Consider the following 20,651-nt stretch of genomic DNA (forward strand, 5'->3'; position numbering starts at 1 on the left):
ACTCTCAACCTACTTTAGGAGGTCCCAAGTCCTTTTTTCCCATTAACAACTATTGGGTCTTCATAAAATACCATCCTCTTGCAGCACTTACAGCATGATTCTTAATTAGATAAACTAAGATAAATTCTGCTGCCTCAATCTTCCATTTGTAAACTAAGAACAATAGTCTGCAGAGTTGAAATCATAAAAAATAGCTCTGGAAGGAACTTCAGGAGAGTACCAGTCCTTTCCCTTTCCCCACTGCAGGACAAGTACACCTACATCATCGCTTCAAGGCCTAGTGATTGGTATTACACAATCTTTATAGGAAATCTATGGCAATGTTTAATGAGTCTGACTCAGGAAATCCTCATGATACTGAAGCTAAATTTCCAGGTTGCCACATAAGAATACAGCTTCTTGTCCCTACCAGTGGAAAACAGACTTGTTTCTCAGTCCCTTCCTCCCTTTGGTAGCCATCCCTCCTCAGCCTTCTGTTTTCCCCCACTCTGCAATCCCAATTCTTGTATGTGGTCTTCCAGATTTTGGATCACTCCTGTTGCTGAAGCTCATAATATTTTCACGGATAAGTATGTTTTACCAGCCCCATTTGAAACCTAAGCCTAAGACTGAACTGTATATTGCAATTGCTATATTTTGCTAAGTGTATACACTTGTATTGTGATTTCAGTATATTGCTGTATCACTGCTAAATCAAAAATTCTGTGTAACATTAAATATCTTCAAAGTAAACTTTTGTATTAAACATTACACTCTCCATGTGTGGAATATCTAAAAGAACTTGGTCAAAGAGTACTGGACTCTGACAATCACCCTTCAAAAACTTGCTGATATAAACTCAAGAAAGTATCCAGGAGCAGTGAAAAAAGTTTAACATTGAAGGAGTGTGAGAAGCTTTTTTAGAACAGGAATGCCATCCTATATACTCAGAATTTCTCTGGAACCAGATAGCTGAGTCAGAGTGCTGCGCACACACCCATCAGAACTGCACAGCACTACAGACAGCTTTACTGTTTCTGGTACCTGATGCCCAAACTAGCTGAGTACTGCACTTTCTCCAGGGAATGTCACTGCGCTGTGCAGATTCATCCTAAGGGCCTAAAGAGGGTTTAAAGGAGGACAAAAAAAGGGCTAGAACTTGCTTCTGCTTCAATTAATGAAATCAACAGTCATACCTGTAAACAGATGTAGGAACATTACCACTCTGTTTTTAATTAAAACTGTGTTTGCTTCCAGCCCACTGTAGAAGAACAAACTACATTTAAATATTTAAGAGAGTTTCTTATATTTTTTAGGTTAAAATTTTTATTTTGTCCTGCACTGGGAGGGATATGCAGTGTTGTCCCTGCCTAGCAAAACATCAGATGTGACTACAGAGCAAAGAAGGGAGTAGTTCCAAGAATGATTCTTCTCCTGGAGGTAGAAGACAGCCTTCTGCCCTGCATCCAGTTCTCTGAGATCACACGAGGAAGGCTCATTATGACAAACATCTGTTAGGTGCAAAGCCCAAGTCCAAGTGAATCAGTTTTCAAAACAGCAGATCTTCCAAAAAGAAAGCGTGCGTTTGTTGCATTTTCTGCATCCCTCTTTTGATCATTTAAACTAACTAAAAAAATAAGCAACTACCCTTTCTGTTAACACTCTGAATCTACAAAGAGACCAGGCTGTAGCTGGTAAATGCTCTCTCTCTCTCAAAAAACAAACAAACACACAAAAAAACCCACTCAACTACATTCTTTTCTTTATGGTTGCTACTGAAGTGCAAAAGCTGGCTTCAGGCAGAAATTTACCGCAGATAGCATCTTGCATTTAGTAGTTCTAGAAGATTTAGAAGTTTGCTTAGATACAGATATAGGAGACCATATGTAACAAAGGTGTATGACAATGGACACTATCAAGTTATAAGTGCTTGGGATGCTTAAGCAGCCTGTATTTCTATAGAACAGCTCCACTTTGAATCTGTTGAAGGTTCAAATAGATCTCATGTATAGGTTTAAAGAAGGTATTGTGGCCTTGATTTGTGACCAGAAAAATTAAGAGGACGTGTGCCAGCAAATTCAAAGAATGCAAGATCAAGCCATGCAAGGAATTACTTTTAAGACTGAATACTATTTGGATAAAACTATCAAAGTCCTTCTCCTTCTCTCCCCCAGAACGGGCAGCCTCTAGCCATTGACTAAGTATTGACTCCAATAAAGCAAAGACTTCCACATCCTTTGTCTGTCTTTTTTATTGAAATAGTAATTCTTGAAGAAGGAGATGATTTCACTTATGTATTTGCACAAAACCAGGCATGGTAGAAAGGAGGCCTCCCTACAGAGGTCTTCTCTAAGTAACAAAAATTATCTACATGAGATTAATTTAAACCCTAACAGAGTCAGAATAAACATTCCCATTTATTTTAGCATGTTCCAGTATTGACTGCCAAAAGGCAAGCTTGTCATGACATAACTAAGGTTGTGCTATTTTAGAACTTTCAAGTATTTTTAATTCTCTCTATGCAAACTATGTTCTCTCAAATATTCCTTTGCCCACCTCATCAAAATGTGCATTTTAAAGATAACTGTGTATACGTTACACCCCTACACAGAGACACATGCACATTCCTACATTAACAACAATAATGAAATCATCCTTAATGTCACTGATTCTTAGAAAAATATGAAATATAAAAGCGTTTAGCATTCTTTAGCAAACAGGATATCTGACCCAGCAGCCTTACAAGCATATTATTCTGCTCCCTATGCCTTCCAACTATCAGTAGGTAGTAATATAATTACTAAAATTTTAACAACTGTGTAGTTAACGGGTATTTCAAATAGTTCACATACAATCTTTTCTACAAAAACACAGTTTCTATTTTTGCCAACATTGCAGGCAAAACTTTCTATCTTATCATACCAACCATTTTTATCATATCAACCCAACACTACAAATTCCCAACAGACATTCTAAGCAGTATACAGTAAAATAAATGTTTTATGATCTATATCTGGACTGAAACAATATTGAATAAAGTATAAATGGTATCATTCTAAATAACTAGAAAAATAAAAAATTTTTTCATGGTGCACTCGCAATCAGAAAAACGGAAGTTTATTGTTAACTGAAGTACCCACATCTAGTGAGGATGTGTTCATAACACTTAAAAATTACTGTTCCAAAGCATAAAGGTGCAGCTCCTAACACCGTACTTTTATCAGGAAGACTAAAAATTTCCATTATAACAGCCGGTTTTCAGATACACATATATCTATTCAGAATTCCACTGACTGAGCAAAAGTTTTGTGATAATTGGTTTCAAAAGTATTAATGGAAATTTTTGGCTGCACCCAAAACCCAGGCATAAGAAGAAACATTTACTGCAATTATCTGAAAGCCTTATCTTTGAAGAAAAAGAAAAGCACATATATGCAATGTTCAGCGTAGACTTCTTCAGGAGCCAGATGAAATCTCCCCAGATTTCCCAGTCGATATGCTCTAGCACTGCCTACTTACTATATGGAATTTGGGGAACATCAGAAGGAACAAAACACCTGGGGGACTGGGACTAAGAGAGACTGGAAGATAGGCTAGGCTGAGACTATCTGGACAAGAAGGCTGGTCCTTCTCAAATTAGCAGACAGGCAGAAGAAGATGAAGAAAGCAGAGAGATGGAGGAAGAACAGTTTGTGATTAGCTGGGCAAGGAATCTAGGGAGAAAGGAAAAAACACCTGGGGAGCTAAAACTGGAGACCAGTTGGCATCCATCCTGAGAATGGATGCGAGTCTGGGGCATCTGCAACAGGCTGGATGAAGACTGGGACTAGAAGCTAGAAGTGGGAACAAGAAATATACCTGATTAAAGACAAGTCAGAGGGCAACCTGAACTGTCCAGGCAAACAGACTAGGATGAATTGTAATACAAAGAAGAGACAGCACTTGGAAATATATTTGAGAAGGGCAGGATTGGATATAATCCTGGGGAGGGATGCTAAACTGGATAGTCGTGGCAAGGGCACTGGCAAACTATGGACAAGGGAATAATAAATCAGCTGAGGAGTTAAAAGACAGGAACTGAGATAGCTCACCAGTGTCCTAGAAGCATGCTAACTTCTAGGTTCCACCAAAACTCATCTGATAAAGTCTGGACCTAAGATGAGAAATATGAGAAATGAAAAGCTGATTTACATACACAGGAAGAGGAGGCTAGGACAGGGAACTAACAATCAAAAAGCTCACCCAGCATCCTGGAAGCCCGTATTTATAGCCTTCCTCTACTTTAAGGCATGTAAACTTTTCTACCAAGAGAAGTCCCTAACTGTCAAGCTTCCTGCCATTCTGAAGTATGTAGATTCAGGAAAGGATTTTACTCTCTCCTGTTAATACTATGTATAAACAATTAAATACTTATTGGCATGAAGACTGGAACTGGATGGTCTATTAAAGTATCAGAGTAATCTGCCTCAATCCTTCCTGTCTTGGAATATCCATTTCAACCTAACCCCCTTAAACAGGTACTGAGACAGATCAGAAGATGATTCTGTAAACCTCTGCCTAAGGCACTCACCTGAGAAACAGAATATTTGGATTTCAGTCTCTACTCCATGATTATTTAATCTTTTATATGAAGTAGAGTGGGTTCAAGAGAAAAAGGTGAAAACCCCATTCCATACAGGACATTTCAAGAAAGTGAAACATATGTATCCAATTTCTTGCATGCAGAAGATAACTCACCTGTGTCTGAAGTGAGCCTTCTACATACTGAGTCACTGGAGCAAAGGAGATAGAACGTTACGGCTTTTTTGAATAGTTCCCTTAAATTTTCATGCAAGCGCACAAAATGAAATGTTTTGTTTCAAATCAAAAGGAATTACTTGCATCAAACAAATTTTATAGTAAGTGTCTTCATTTAAGTGAGAAATTTTTTTTTAATCAATCTTTGGACAAAACTGACTTATGCTGATTTTCTTTGTTTCTGAATTGAAATAAAATTATTTCCACAATTCTAGAGAATCTACTGCTAAGCAATATGAAGAATCAGGTCGTGGGCCTCTCACATTAAGCCTTTTAATCTCTCTGTAACTCAGATCCCCTTCTGTAAGAAGGAAATAATCTGAATTTACAGAGTTTTTGTGAAGATAAAGGAATGTGGAAATAATCAAGAAGCTTACAATTACAAAGCCATTGACACCATGAGCACCCAGAAAGCCTTGATAAAATTAATAACTTCGTCAGCAGAGCAGCAGTTTAGTAATACTGAGAATATAAAAGATAGGAGAAAGAATGAAGAACAACAACAAAATACTGAAGAGCTGGACAGTGTTTGCTCCCTATCTATCCTCTAGCCGAAAGGAAGTAGTTCTATTGAAAAATATTACGCAATTATTTAACTAAAGATTATCTTATTCCTAAAAAGCTGCAATGACATTGAACTTAACATTGAAGAGAGAACTTTACTTCTAGTATTTCCTAATAATCAATTACTTGATTTTGCAACTCTTAATGGCAATTTTTCTGCATAATAAAAAAGTTATGTAAAATGTACAAGATAAAATTTAAAACCATGGGAAGTTCATTTTCCTAGTTTAGCATCTTATTAAAACACCATCTTTCCAGCAATATTAAGAAACTGGCTTAGCATTTTGAGACCTATCCCATTTACTTCTTTCAGCTGAAACCAGGCAAAGTCTGTGGTTTCAAGGGAAAACCAGATGAAGAGCTCATGTGAATTCAAACAAAAAGCTGTTTTCAGACGGCCTCTTGTGAACTGAGCAGAAACGAGCAAGTCTGGCATGGCTCAATGTTCTCCTGCAAGACATGCACAAAGGGCCTAGTTCTGAGAGGTGCTGAAAGTCTCTGGGTACTGAGCACTGCAGGATCAGGCCCAGATTGCTAATGACTTTTCATAGGACAGTGGGGATTAACTACAATATGACTCCTGCAGTCATTTGCACCCTGAATGAAACAGGAAAAACTCTTTTTGACTTTGCAAGGAAAAGGTTTGTGCCTTTTCCTTTCTGCTGCAAACAGTCCCTTTTCTTTTCTCTAGACAAAAAAAAAAAAGTTTTTTCTCACTAGGCTTTACTTGGAAATGCTGAGGATGTATTACTCCCTCCAGAGAATGACAGGCTAACAACTCGACCTTCTTTAGCAGAGGACTAACTTGTTGCTATAAAGCCAATAAAAGAAACTATTGAGGTGGAATCAACCTCAATACCATGTGTCTTCTCTCTGTCCAGCTCCCTTCCCAGGCACTAGAAAGCTCAAGTCCCAGACCACACCGGAGCAACAGCAATCATACCGGTGTGCTCTTCTGGTTGCTCCCTACAGCTGCCTGATAATTCCCTCACCTAGGAAAGTATATGGAATAATGGAACAGAATATCTTCTCATCTCTATTCTGCCTCCCAGGATAGCAAAACAGCCTAACTGACAACCACAGCAGTCTTTCATAGGTGTTCTTTAACACATCTATAATGATCAACATCTCTATTATTACTGCAGCTATTACTATTCACTGTTTAAAGTCTGGATGCCAAAAATCACATGTGCCATACCTTAGAAATACGAAAAATTTTCTTAGAAAAACCTTTACCATGCTATATGATTATGACGAGAGAAAGAGTAAGTAAAGTGGACACAAACATAGTAAAGTGTACATTACCCTGAATGCCAATATGAAACGAAAAATGAAGTTTTAGACTCTTGCCTGTCCTTCTGTGGAACTCAGTATCAGAGAATATGAAGGATAAAAACTGTGAAATTTGACTGATTCAGCTGCTAACCTTGGAAAACTGTATATTCAGATGGTATGTGAAACTTATCAAGGCCATGGTTTACAAGGTCTTTTTAAGGATGGGTAAGAAATCCTCTTATGTTTCTGATTTTTCCCAGAGTTGTCAATACTGTTATGTGTAGTCAATTAAAAGTCTGCTAACTCAAATGAACTCTTAAACATTAACAGGGATGGGTATTTCTAACTAAGCAGGAAAACAAGTAAAAAGGGTCCAAACTCCCAGACTTTGCCTGCTGCACCTTCAGCAGGATCAGACCATTTGTGCTGTACAGCTACAGATAAGTAGCTATTTAGTTACAGGCTCACAAACAAAATATATTTTGAATTTTGCAGTGCTTGCATGTATAATGGCATGCTTCTGAGTGTACCAAGAGAAATACAGCATCTATGACCATACTAATCATCTAAACTAATCATCTAGTCATACTAATCGCCACATTGAGTGGGGGGAAAAAAAAATCCATCCAAGACAATAAATAGGCCATCAACCTCTGTGTGTGATCCAACCACCAAAGTTGGTAGAGAATGTCTAAGTATCAGAGGAAGAGAGCCTACACTTGCCTGGGTAGCAAGGAAACAGCATCCTCTGCATATACCTGAGAAAGAGTAATTCTATTAGTCTGCATGTCAGAACAGTTTCACAGTACTGCAAAGCATCCCTTCAGTCATCACTGTGCTTGGGTGGATTGCTGTTTGACTCCAGCAAAAGCTTTAAAAGTAGCCAAGGACACAGAAGAAATAAAAGCTAGAAATATTTCAGCAGGGAGGGCAATGACTTTATTTGCCACCCTCAGACAGAACAAGGATTTGGATTTCCTTCCAGTCACAAATTAAAAGGGCTGAGCCTTCCAGCCTGGATGATGGGGAAGACTTAGCAGTACTAGTTAAATGGAAAAAAACCAAACCAAAACTAACCAAACAAACAAACAAACAAAGCCTCCTTTTCAAAGCTGGAAGTAAAGACAACATTATGGGACTAGTATGTTCGTTTATACACACACATACATACGAAAAAAAATCCAACTTTTGCCCTTGCTACTGATACTTGCTAGCATCTAAACCTGCCAATCTAGTCTGCTGTCAGATAGGTAACAACTCGTATATCTCTATTATTAACTCTTAAACTCAGACAAGTGGGCTTGAAAGAAACACACGGTACTAAAGAAAAATGCATTTCTATAAATACTGAGTCCTCTCCAAGTTTCCAAAGGTTTGGAGTCTCTCTCTCTCTCAAGTCTTAAGATATTCTGAATATCCTAGGAGACTGCAGTAAGGTGATCTGGTGATCAAAGGAAAGATTTAACATCAGCCTGACAGTTAACAATTGCACTATTCAGTTTTACAGGAGTTCGGATCTCTTATAGTAGGCAAATAGCATCACTATTCACAATAATTACCACTATCATTCACAGATTATCTCAAGAGTAGATGGTAACAGACTAGAGAACTTACTTTCCCAATTGACCCTTTCCACAATAAATTCACCTTATTGTGGCCATGACTTAGAGGAGTTCCAATCACAGTTTAGACATTGCAGAGAACAAAATGTAAGGGAAGTTTTGAATGCTGTGGCTGTTCGGAAGAAAACTACTGCCTCCCCCTTCCTTTCACAGGCATTAAGCTAATTAATTGTAAGGGACCTGGTCATTATGCAAATAAATTCAGTCCTGTGACTGGTTATCGTAGCACTGAAGATTATCACACACTAGCTGTTTGAGTTCTGCAAATAACAACCAGTTTCTGTGCTGTGCAACCTACCTTATCAACTTACTATTCGTTGCAAAAAGAATCTTTCAATAAAATTCTAGTTCCTGACACTGGAATTTATAAAGCAGTAAAACAACACTGTGTGAACAGGATTTCTGGTTAAGTGAAATTACATTTCTGGTAACACTTTTCTACAAATCATAAGATAACTTACTGTACAAATCAACTAGTCTAGTAATAGATTTCCTGCTTACTAACTACTTTTTCCATGATTTGCATTGCACATTATACATACAGACCTGTACTGTGCAGTTATATGTTAGATATATATGACATATAACCTCATTATAATCTTCTGTTCATTTCAGGTAATCATTTTAATAGAAAACTAGTCCTGATATTTTAACAAGTATATTGTTCCTTTTTCAGACTAATTTATGTCATGTCTCTTCTAAATTTTAAAACCATGCAACATTGCACCTACTTAAATTTTAACAAAGCAAACATCTTCCTCAGCAGGACAACAGTGCATTCATCCTCCAAGGGTGGAAAGCGATGCAACATCAGTTTTACTTGGACAAGGAAAGTAGGTAACAGTTCATTTTGAGCTATTTTGGCTAGTAAACTGTTAGTACTATCAACAGCTTGTCCAAATAACAACAAAAAAGGAAAAAGTTCCAGATAAATAACAAAAGATTACTGGCTGCGTGGCTTCTTAACAGATGCTGTAATGTCCGGAAAGTATGGAGATTATTTCAGATCTGTTGATCTGAATTCATAATGGAAGTATATGTTTATTATGTCTGGAAAACAGAGACATTTAGAAATTTATTTTAAAATAATATTTTATTCATGTTCTCATTTGTTTTTATGAAAGTTTTTGAGTATTTTCCACTTTGTGCGCACAAGTCTGTAATACAAGTTAGAGAAAAAGCTGAATCTGATTATCACTTCTAGGTTCAGAATACATTCTTAACTCTTAGCCAAAATGGTTAGCTATACTCTTAGCTATAGTGTCTTGTTTAGCTTCATTTTTAGAGAGTGCTGAGAAGGGACAGGCTTAAAATGCATTTGTGTCACGACAGCACTGGCATGAGGATTTAGACAATCCAAAGATGAGCACTAGCAGGGAGAACTCCCCCCTCCAAAAGAAACATAGGAATACAAAATACAGCTTATGAACCTAGTTTGTGACCTCTCTATAAATCAACTGAACCTTGCCTGCTTCCCTGGATAACTCGAGGAGTTACCATCAATTGCTGAGTTTTTGATTACTGAATAAGCAAATAAACATAGTCGGAAAATAATGCTAGTATCGGAGAGAATACTTTGTTCATTTATTGTAACTACACAAAAATCTTGGTTTTAATTATCCCAAAGAACCACAACATATTTTTGTTAAAATGATGAAGCCATAGCAATAAGAGACATCATCTGAGTAAGTTTATCTGGTTTATTCCGAAATGCTAGCTGGGGAATGGGTAGAGTAGATAAATTTTGATGCAAGTTGTCAGGTGTTTGGATTACTGAAATTTTAACAGAAAATAAAATAACAATTATAACCTGAGAGTGTGATGCAATTTCATGCCTTGTAAGGGAAAATAAAAGCAAAAGCTGTACAACAGCAATATTTACTGAAGCAGTAACTACCACCCGTGAAGGCTAAGGTAACTGATGCAGCATGACTAAGAGATACAGAGGCAACAATAGCACATGCTAACATTCAAGAAAATTCTGCCAATCTAGGGTTCTCCCTTGGAGGATGGTCTTAACATACAGTCCTTTCAAAGTGTGGTTATTCATTTCTGAACATAGAACAAAGCTCTGAACACAGGGCCTCAGAATAAAGCTCTGCCAGTAGATAAATAACATTAGATTAGGCTTTCAAGAGTATTTAGTAAACCTGAACTTTGTAACACAATTTTGAAATGTGAAGTGACTTAGTATTAAAAGTAATATTCCATTTCTGTGACTGTCTTAACATACTCCGTGCCTTGGAAGGAACAAATATGAAGCTACACATGCACCAATTAAATATTTATAGTAAGAAAAAAATCTGTCATCACAAAAACAGCCCATATTTTGTCAAGACATAATTCTCTTTTACTACTCTAGCTAGAAATGAAAAGCAAGGAGACACAATGTTAATGTTCTAGTTACTGTTATAGCTGAATAACTAATACTTACAAGCCCATTCAAAAATAATGAAATACAGAGGCTAAAATATCATTCAGCTCAAACAAATGTGCAGATGCAATTCTTATGAGAGGAAAACATTCTGAAGAAACAAGAAATACTTAAAATCATTCTCTTTCTTTCACTTCTGCCTCTTCATTAGTATGAGTTCGACACTCTTCCCTCCAGCAGCAGGAGCCAAGCTCCCAGGCAAGTGGCACACTTTGTTCTATGCTCTTTCGGAATATAGAATTCCTTTCCTTGCACCCTCTAAAAAGAGTTAAACTTTCATCCTGACCTTCCTGGCTGTATGAGAACAGAATTTCCAACTGAACTCACATCACTAAGTGCTATAGGGTTGCAAGGTGTCTAATTACCTGCAAATGATCAAAATATTGGAAGGTAATCAATACTCTGGTCAAAGGTAAGTTTAGGTGCACTTACTCCCAGAATTCCATGACTGGAGAAGTGGCATTTTGTAAAGAGACTTGACTGCAGTTGCTCATATTAAGTTTTTGAAATTCCACACAGTTTTCTACAAAAGAACAACAAAGAGAAGTTTGCTATATGACATGTAAGTACATTTCTTCTTGTAGTATGTACATCTTGTAAAGTCACCAATTCTGTAATACATTTGCTTTTGGTCATTAAAAGGATTTCTAAGTACCCTAAAATACTACAGCCACTAATTCTATAACTTAGCATATTTTGATCACCAGATTACAGACCCATCCCAAAAAGATATTCATGCAGTATGCTACATTCTCCTACACCTTCCGCATGCAGTTACAATGGCTTTGAGAAACTGAGCCGATTGTTTGGGAATTAGAACATACTACTTCTCCAACTGATGGTTCAATGCCCAATGACAACAATTAGCTCATGAAACACTGCCAGCAACAAGTTTCCACTGCCTTAATACGGCAAGTAAAAAGCCACTCTTTGGCTTATTATCTCTAATATAGAGAAAGGAGATCACAGCAGCTCAGCATTGTTGAGTTGACACTTACTATTTGAACAACGATCAACATTGGCTATGCTTCTTTAAAGGGATGCCAAAATTGATACTGAAGCCTTCCACATCTAGTGGGCCCAAGGCTAGTTCCTTGACATAACCTAAACTGCAACAGACTTCAGACAGAGTTTTAGACGTACTCAAGGAACATCATGGCCAGTTAACAGAAGCCATAAAAGACAGTATAATTGGTACATGACTTGAAATCGGACAGGAAAAAAGGCAAAAACATCAGGAACATGGAAATGAAGGGCATTAGTATGTATTCCTCCCCATAGGGCTTTGTGATCTTCAAGAGCAATAGAATAAGTACAGTATTATGAATAAAATCATTGATGAGAAGATAGATGCAGAGCCCTATACTGCAAAGCCCTATGAATACATACCTCATCTTTCATGTAAGGGGCTATTTTGCATGCAGTAAGGACTATGTGGCCAAGTTTTCAGTAGTAGCCTAATGTACGTTAGTAAAAATACAATCCACTACCTCAACATCTGGCATTAAAAAGATCAAATCCAAAGTTCCTATTTTAATATTTTCCTCTCCATCTAAACTCCTACTGATTTCACTTGGAGTGAAAAAGCAAGATTGTAACCTGCCATTTAAATCTATATATGATGCTATCTTACCTCCTCCATTCTTGTAGCAAAGATATGGGAATCAATTACTTAGTATAGTAATAATCTCTACTGAGGTCATACCTGTATTCCATTCATGCCCACAGGTAGCCCAAGGAAGCTCTGTAGTAAAGCAGTTAAACAGATAGAAGATAGCCCATGCTAAAATGATGATGTAATATACATTTAAATGTGCCTCTATAACTTGGGTAGCATATCCAATGCCTGGAGGGGGGGAAAAAAAAAAAAAAGGAGAGAGGGAGAGAGACACACACAGAAACCTTTTACTTTTCAGGTCATTTAAAAAAGCAAATGCTCACTACTTTATATCTTAACTTCAATTTTGATATGGTATCTTTTACTTTAGTTTTAATGCCTTCTTTTGCAGTAGAACAGAGAATTCTTTGTTACCTTCAAATAGAGGGCAAACTTTCCTCCAGCATGTAATACCACCTTCACTAGTAAACTGTCCCAAGGCCGTTTCCAGGAAAAATACTGGTATTCCACAGCAAATAAAGAAAACCACATATGGGATGAGGAAAGCACCTACAAGCAAACATTGAGGGGGTATTGGTTATAACAAATAAAGTTCTTCGACTGCTTAGTGAAAATTCATTTTCTTAATAAAGGAAGGATCACCTGTCAGCCAACTCACAGATGATGTGTTGAAAGTGCAGAAAACACTTATTCCTGTCTCTAAATGTTGAAAGTTAACTTTTATGCCAGTATCAGGGGATTAAAAAAATCAAATCCAAAGTTCCTCACAATAGATTAAATTCTGCTCATGTTTCTCCCAAACACAGGGAAGACTACATTCTTGTTCAGCCACACAATTCTGCTCTGATTATCATCAAGTCAGTCTATCTAATCTTCTCTTCTTTGATCTTCTCAGGAAAGCACAAATGAAGAAGTGTTATGGAAATAAAATCCAACAAATAGTGTGTATGTTATTTGGATAAGCCTGATGATAAAGATCATGAAAAGTGAACGATGAAATAAACTACTGAACTACTTACAAGAAGAACAGGGCTTGGCCTTATCAGCTGGAGATAATACAGAGAAAATGTAGGAAGATAAAGCATCCAACGTTTTTATTAGATGCTGACAGTCAGTTACAACATAGATGAGTAGCACAATTCAGTGAAGAGTTGTATTGTACAAAATATTTTTCTCTTATCAATTTATATATAGCAGAAGTATTGCATTATTTCATGATTAATTATGTTATTACATATGGCACTTACAGAACATGGCTGTGAAGTATGCAGAAGCAAAGAAGTGACAGAACACACACAGGCTAGGCAGAATGTCACTTGCTAGTGGAGGTACAAAACCGCTAGTAATACAGTTTTTACTTATTCTGTTGAGAACTGAACCTAAGTAACAAGGAATGAGATATAGACTTTCCACCACAAAGAGAATCAGTGAATATTTAAAGCCAAAAGAAGAACTTTTTTCCTCATTCCCTGGGTACTCAGCTTCCCTGATGAGTCAAAGGATGAGGTGTAAAGCAAGTAACTCTATAGGTTTTGACTGAAACAAGGAAAGAAGGAAATAAATACTAAGAAGAAAGTAAAAAATAACTGATTCTGCTTTTTTTACTTACACCAATAAATAAAGTTCCACCAGTTTAACCAGGCAGACTAGCACAGGAAAGTACTACACAGAATACAGAGTTGTATGAAAACAACAAAGCATTAATTTTCTAATTAGATTATGACAGTACAGGTTAGTACAACATACGTAATATGTATCCAGGCCTCAACCTACTTGCTCCTGAACGTATAATCCCAGAATTAATGAACTTCATTTAATGCTGCCACTAAATGATATAATTATCCTGCCATTCATTCAATTTCAAATCAACACAATATGTGCTAAAATCACAAGTTTTGACAGATATAGTTTTTCTGGAAGACGTATTTTACAACACTGTCCATTGCTGCATACAGCAGCGATGTTCTAAAGAGCAATCCATTCTTTAAAGTGTTAATGATAGCAGCATATCCCCTTCAACAAGAGTCCTGAAAATTACTTTGAACGTTACTGAACAGCACATTAACAGCTGCCTCTGTACTCTATCAGAATCTTAGCTATGAGCAAAACATTTCCAAATGTTTCAGGATAATTTCTACAACTACGAGGTAAACATGGATCCTATCCATGATCATTAAAAAAAGGAACGAAAACTGCAACAGTTGTTATGCTTTAATCATTTTGACCTAGGAAAGAGACACAACTAAGTACACCTGCTTTGAAAAATTCTACACAGCATCCCCGGGATTTGCAGTTTCTTTCTTCAGACCCTGCATATCAAAAGACATCTCTTCATGAGTAATCTCTTCCCTCATCCAGGCAATCTGCCTATAGTTGAATCTCAGCTGCATCTTGAGCAATACATACGTATTTCACAGAGAAGGGAATCCATACATCTAAAACACGGTTTCTCCATATGATTCACTGTGTAAATGGCTTAAACAAAATCTTTATAGGCTGTGATGTGAGAACTGCTGGCCAATAGAAAATCTAGCTTGGCCCACTCATATGCACAACCCTAGTCCATGACAACCTGTTCAGCTTGAAAGTATTGGCTTTGACTATTTTTCCACCACTGATATACAATTAATATACATCATGAAAATGAGAGGAGATCAAGCTTTTCAGCTTGCAGACAGATCAGATACCAACAAATACCTAATTCAAAATGTTTAAAGGAGTTATATTTTTGTAAATAGATTATCAAATACCAGTAAGAACAAACTAAAATTATAGAAGCTTATGTCTACATTACATATTATGACCTGGAGTATGTATCAGAGATAGCTCAAACTTTGGAAGTTCCATTCTACTGTTTTGGGATTGCTTCTGTACCTGAGCAAATTATTTCACAACTACCTCATATATCTCAACATTGGACTTCACTTACTACACACTAGAATGTTTTCACTGTTCACATCTGATGAATCAAACAAACCCAACTCTGGTCTAACTCCAGCAGGGCATTCCAGAGAGTAACAAAAATGGAGCTGATGGCAGAAGGTCATAGACCAAGATCCCACTGAAGCTGAAGTCAATGGCAAATTTTCTATGGTGCCAGGACATACCAATTAAAACACACGTTAATTCTATTCTAAAAGAACGCACTGATGATTAAATATGATATTTAATTAAATGCATTTTCAGCAAGTCACCCAAACATGACTGTTTTTTCCTACTTAATGCTATACATTTAAAAATGATAGTATCACATTTTAACAAGCTAGCACATACACACAACTACAAGTGAGCATATGAAGGCTACTGTATGAGCAAGAAAATCTTCATTACACACTGAAAAATTATTCCGCATATTCTCCCTTCCCAAACAAGGAAAAATTGTTCTGCATATTGTATCCAGCATATTAACATTTACATACTAAAATATTACTAGGCAGCATCATTCTAGGAAAGGGTGAATTCTTGTCAACCTGGTTTTGCCAAAGTACTGAAATATAAAGAAAGGAGATGCAAACCAGAAACGCACCTACTGTGCATCAGTCTTTAGAAACAGCAGACAAAATAGGCCAAAACCATCCCTGGGTTCAGAAAACCATGCCTAGTTTTGGAGGAACAAGGGAAAGAAATTTGGCACTGCACTGTTGGCAAACCAACCTGTTAAAAAACGTATCTTTGCATATCAGCCACTGAACACATATATTTACACTAACACTGAGTCAGGCCTTAAGTGGAAGAGTGTTGAATCCAGTTCACAGCATTTCTAAAGTAGTTTTTTTTCCTCATTGCTACATGAGTACTACTCTTTGAGTAACAGTGAGCTTGACATCTTCCCCTATCCTAGAGTAGTGATTTGGGGAGTAAAGGCTAAGCAAGGTACAATTGAATTAAAGGCATTTTCATATGAAAATGTAAATAGTAATCTTTGTAGCATTATCAGAAATACTATTCATCCTCTCCAAAGTATGTTGTTTTGGAAAATAAATTGCTACTTTCTTTTCCATGCCAGACAAAACTTAAGTATGCACGGGTCTGCATTCGAATACAGAAGAAAACATACTGTGGTCTATTTTAACAGAACACTGGTTTCTTCTACATTAAAAATTTTACAGTAAAAAAATATAAATTCACAAATGCACAAAACTTGTGAAAGAAAACCACGCAACATTTGGGGAAGAGAGAGGAAGAGGAACACCACATTTTTTCTTACTTCTCAGATGCTTAATGTTTCCCCATCTACACACACTGAAATCCTGAACACTTATCTTTTGTAACTAGTGCAAGAAATCATCGCAAAGCATTTTTAACTGTTTATTTACCAAGCGTTTATGGTGAACTTTAAATATTTATATGATGACATCTTACCTCCTCCATTCTTGTAGCAAAGATACGGGAATCTCCATACGTTTCCCAGCCCAATAATCTCCCCTGCCACAGAAAGCACAAATTCAACCTTATTGTTCCAGTGACCTCTTTCATGAACTTTCTTATCATTTCTGTGGACGAGGTTGGTACTGGAGGCTTCTGGGTCCAAAACATCTTCTGGCTTGCCATTAATTATGGGAATAGTCTTTTCAGCTGTCATGACTATTTAGCCTGAAGGAGAACAAAAGAAAAGCATACAGATATTTTAAGTCACTTTTTAGTTATAACCTTCAACCGCTAGGAAGTCCCTCAGGGTATCTTTGGCTTCAAAATACTTATTACCTACACACAGTTGCAGGTGAAAGTGAAGAAGGCAATTTTGTAAGGCTAGACAAGTTCTAAAGAAGGAAAAAAAGAAGAAAAAGGAAAAAAACGAATAAGCTTGCGCATGAGGGAAGAAGAAGGGTTCTGAGTTGAGAGATAGAACTTGCTAGTAGGACATTGCCTTAAGACTCAGATAGTGGAAACCTTTCAGAAATCCCTCCCCCAGCAAGGATCCCAACTTGACTAACCTCACTGAGGAGAGAGATCTCCTGCACCTTCCAGGCACGCAAACAAGAACAGGGGAAGAAAAGGATGTGGAGAAGGTGGCCTGAATGGCTCCTGGCCTGCCTGAAAGAGTAAAGGAGCTCCCAGACTACTCACCCAGGGCTCTGCCTGTGCCTGCACGGCTAGGAGAGGGACAGGGTCTCTAGCTCTGTGCTCGGCTCCGAGTGGACCGCCGCGGGCTGCTGCTCTCCACTCCGTTGCACAGGAGCACGGGGCAGGACAGACGCGGGCACCCGGTGGCAGAGGCGGGCAGGGGGAGGCGGGTGTGAGGATAACGAGGAGCTGAGAAGCCTCGTCCTGCTCTGCGGCTGCCGCCTTCACCGAGCCAGCCAGCAGGGATAGGATGCTCCCTGCTCCCCACGCTCTGGAGCCGGAATCTGCAAATGCTCAGCCTTCCCCGGAGCAATGGTATAACACCCGCCTCCCCCCTCCGCCCATCTCAGTCTGTCCCACCAGCTCCCCCCTCCTCCTCTTCCTCCCCCTCTACCCGGCATCACTGCCTGAGCATCCGTAGCAGCTTGCTCCCCCCACCCTGTGCAAAGCAACCAGGACCAAGCACCGGACAGGACCCAGCCCCGCTTCTAGCGCGCCTCGGCCCCCCCGTGCGAGAGGGAGGTGACCTACACGCGGCTTGAGGAGGGCCAGCTGCCCGGAGCCGGCAGAGAGCACGGCGGCGGCGGAGCGGCAGCAGCAGGCTCGCTGCGCACCTGCCGGCCAGCTCGCTGCAGTGCCGGCGCTGAGCCCCGCGGCGGGGTGGGGAGGGGAGGGGAGGGGAGGGGAGAGGCCGGCGCGGCCACAGGCAGCGCCCTGCCTGCCGGCAGTCCTTCACCCCGTGCTCACGGGCCAGCTAGATTCGGGGCGTTTGGGGGGTTCAGGCCTGACAATTTAAAAACAAAGCCCTCTGAAAACAGGTTACATTAACTTCGGGTGGAAGGGGTGTGGGGGGAGCGGAAGAACGAGATACACTGGATACAGAAATATTTAGAAAGTGTGGAAACAATGTGGGCGCTTTCTAGGTACACTTGGAAAATGTGGAAATGGCCCACGTGGCCACCACCAAGAAATCCACTACACACTTCTGCAGCTTCTTCCTGGCAAATGGCAAGACCCAATTCATTTTTTTAGCTTCGCATCTTCCCTCAGATCCATCCTCTCAGTTTCAGCTAGCATTACCAATATTTTGCTCTGCAGCCCCAGGAGATGAGCTCATGAACACTTTGTCTCTGAAATTTTGGATTACATTTAAGCATGCCAAAGGATGCTGTTCCAGAGACAGTGTACTCCTCCGTGTGAATTCTCCCTCTCTTGCCCTTTACCTCCATGGACTTCTTCCACTGCCAGCAAAAGTGTTATCCAGTGCTTACTTAAGACAGTGGAAAGATGCCCAGGGACAGATTTTATATTAATTTTAGCTGACTTCGGAATTTAGAAGCTGACCATACCCCCTTACATGTGTTGCCTCAGTGTGCCTATACACTGAAACTCCTCCTGTGGTTAAAGTTCTCAGAATTTTGCTTTTAAATTTGGCATGCCTCAAGTCAGGGTTGTCAGGGACTCATTCTAGATTCACTTTCAACTATATATCATTATAAATACTTGCATTCACTTAATAGGTATAGGATAGGCCCTTTATTTTCTTACTGGTACCCACATGCATAGTTCTAGTCAAACCTGTATACTCCCTATGGTAAAAGTATGGTAAAACACTACAGTAGAATTGTAAAATTCTGATTTTTAGACATTTTTTAAATGTAAGAACTACCCTCCACTGATATCATTGTCAGAAGCTGAGCTTGGGGTGTTTTTTTTTTTGGGGGGGGGGGGGAGGGGGTCTTTTGGTTTTTTAATGCATCTGGTATCCAGTAGCTAAGGATGGACAAGACAGATCCATCCTTCCCAACCTTGACTTTGTACAAGCCAAACTCAACTTTGAGATTCCTCCTCCACCTTCTAGTTTGCAGCAGAGATCAAAACAGACATTGTTTTTTTGTATTCCAGCCAGACCGAACAGGTTCAATGGGATATATTTAAACATCAAAACCAAAACTGAATTATCATCTCATTGCTAGGAGTAATTCTAAAAATGAAGGAAGCTAAGGGGCAGTTAAAGATCTGACTACTGATACAATACATGGGAGAGACCAGTCTTCTATTTATACACAGAATAAATTCTATATAATCAGCATGATGGCGAAGCTTTCACTGATATAATGCCAGTATGCCTAGCCTATTGCAGCCTAATTTAAATATATCAGAACAGTGTTACCCTTTTGATACCGGAAAGAATTTCAGGTAGAGTAAGTCACAACATGAACAGCTTTCTGTTACAAATGAGACTAATGATACCAAATCAAAGAGGCCTGCTCCAAAGACCAGTCTGTAAGATGACTGGCAAATGCAAAAGATGTTTAATCACTGCTGACTTGTTAAGTATTTGAAATGATGAACACCTGGTGACAAGAATTTTATCCACTGCTGCATTCCTACACTGATTCCCATTCAATCTCCCACCGATTGAAGAGTTTATGGAAGTAACTGCTAGCTGCTGATCCTTGTGAATACTTTACTGAAATGCAGAACAGTGTTTGCAACACAGAACTTCCCAAATGTTAATATATGTTGATAACCCTGGGGGTGAGGGAGCAGGGGGATGTGTTTTTTTTTTTTTTTTAATCTTGGGCGCCACCAATGGCAAAGAAAAAAGTTCTCTGGAATACAGATTACATCTCAGTTGATGTACTAACCTAGTGTATCTAATGCTCCTCATCATGCATTCATGCCTGCTCATTTCACTCTGCTGGGAGATCTACACGTGACACGCAGTCAGAGCTGAACTCACAGATAGGGATGAGAGCATATCTTGCAACATGGCTGTGCTTAAGACTAGAGACTTTTACCTACTAACTGGTCCTAGTAAAATTAATATCTAGTATTAAAACATTAGTTAAAAGTCTGTATTCTATACAGGGGCTAGCCCCATCACACACCTCAAGTAGTCTAGATATGTCTAGCTAGATTTCTTCTGCTCCATTTCTGGTAATTTAGCATCAAGTCTGCAGAAACCTTTAAAGCTGTTGTTACCTCCAACCCACTCTCCAGAAATGAATTTCCTGGCCATTTCTTTTGAGTCCCACAGTAATATGATGTGATCTAACACAGGAATTCAAATTCTGCCTTATTCAAAATTCATCTTCACCCTCCCAAGGAAATCACCAAAGCTTTATGGAGAAAGTAGGCTGTGGTGAGAATGGAGACCAGGTGTTTCTGCTATCCAGAGAACAAGGCTGTTAAGTCACAAATGTTCTACTACTGCATTTATTTGTATTTAGAAAGTAAAAATAATACAGACAAGAATTTAGCATATACAGAGCATGTTGAGAAAAGAACCTCC

General features: G+C 38.7%; 1 protein-coding gene across 1 annotated transcript in view; it reads right to left on the bottom strand.

Moving 5' to 3' along the window:
- Positions 1-16,871, bottom strand: part of SLC6A11 (solute carrier family 6 member 11) — a 106,695-nt gene extending 89,824 nt beyond the window's left edge. The window contains exons 1-4 of the mRNA XM_013945272.2: positions 16,652-16,871; positions 12,704-12,838; positions 12,377-12,517; positions 11,104-11,194 (exon numbers count right to left, since the gene is read on the bottom strand). Of these exons, the coding sequence (XP_013800726.1) occupies positions 11,104-11,194; positions 12,377-12,517; positions 12,704-12,838; positions 16,652-16,871 (587 nt within the window). The remainder of the gene's footprint in view (positions 1-11,103; positions 11,195-12,376; positions 12,518-12,703; positions 12,839-16,651) is intronic.
- Positions 16,872-20,651: the final 3,780 nt, after the last annotated feature.

The sequence above is a fragment of the Apteryx mantelli genome, chromosome 12 (assembly GCF_036417845.1).
Source record: "Apteryx mantelli isolate bAptMan1 chromosome 12, bAptMan1.hap1, whole genome shotgun sequence".
In the NCBI taxonomy this organism is placed as follows: domain Eukaryota; kingdom Metazoa; phylum Chordata; class Aves; order Apterygiformes; family Apterygidae; genus Apteryx; species Apteryx mantelli.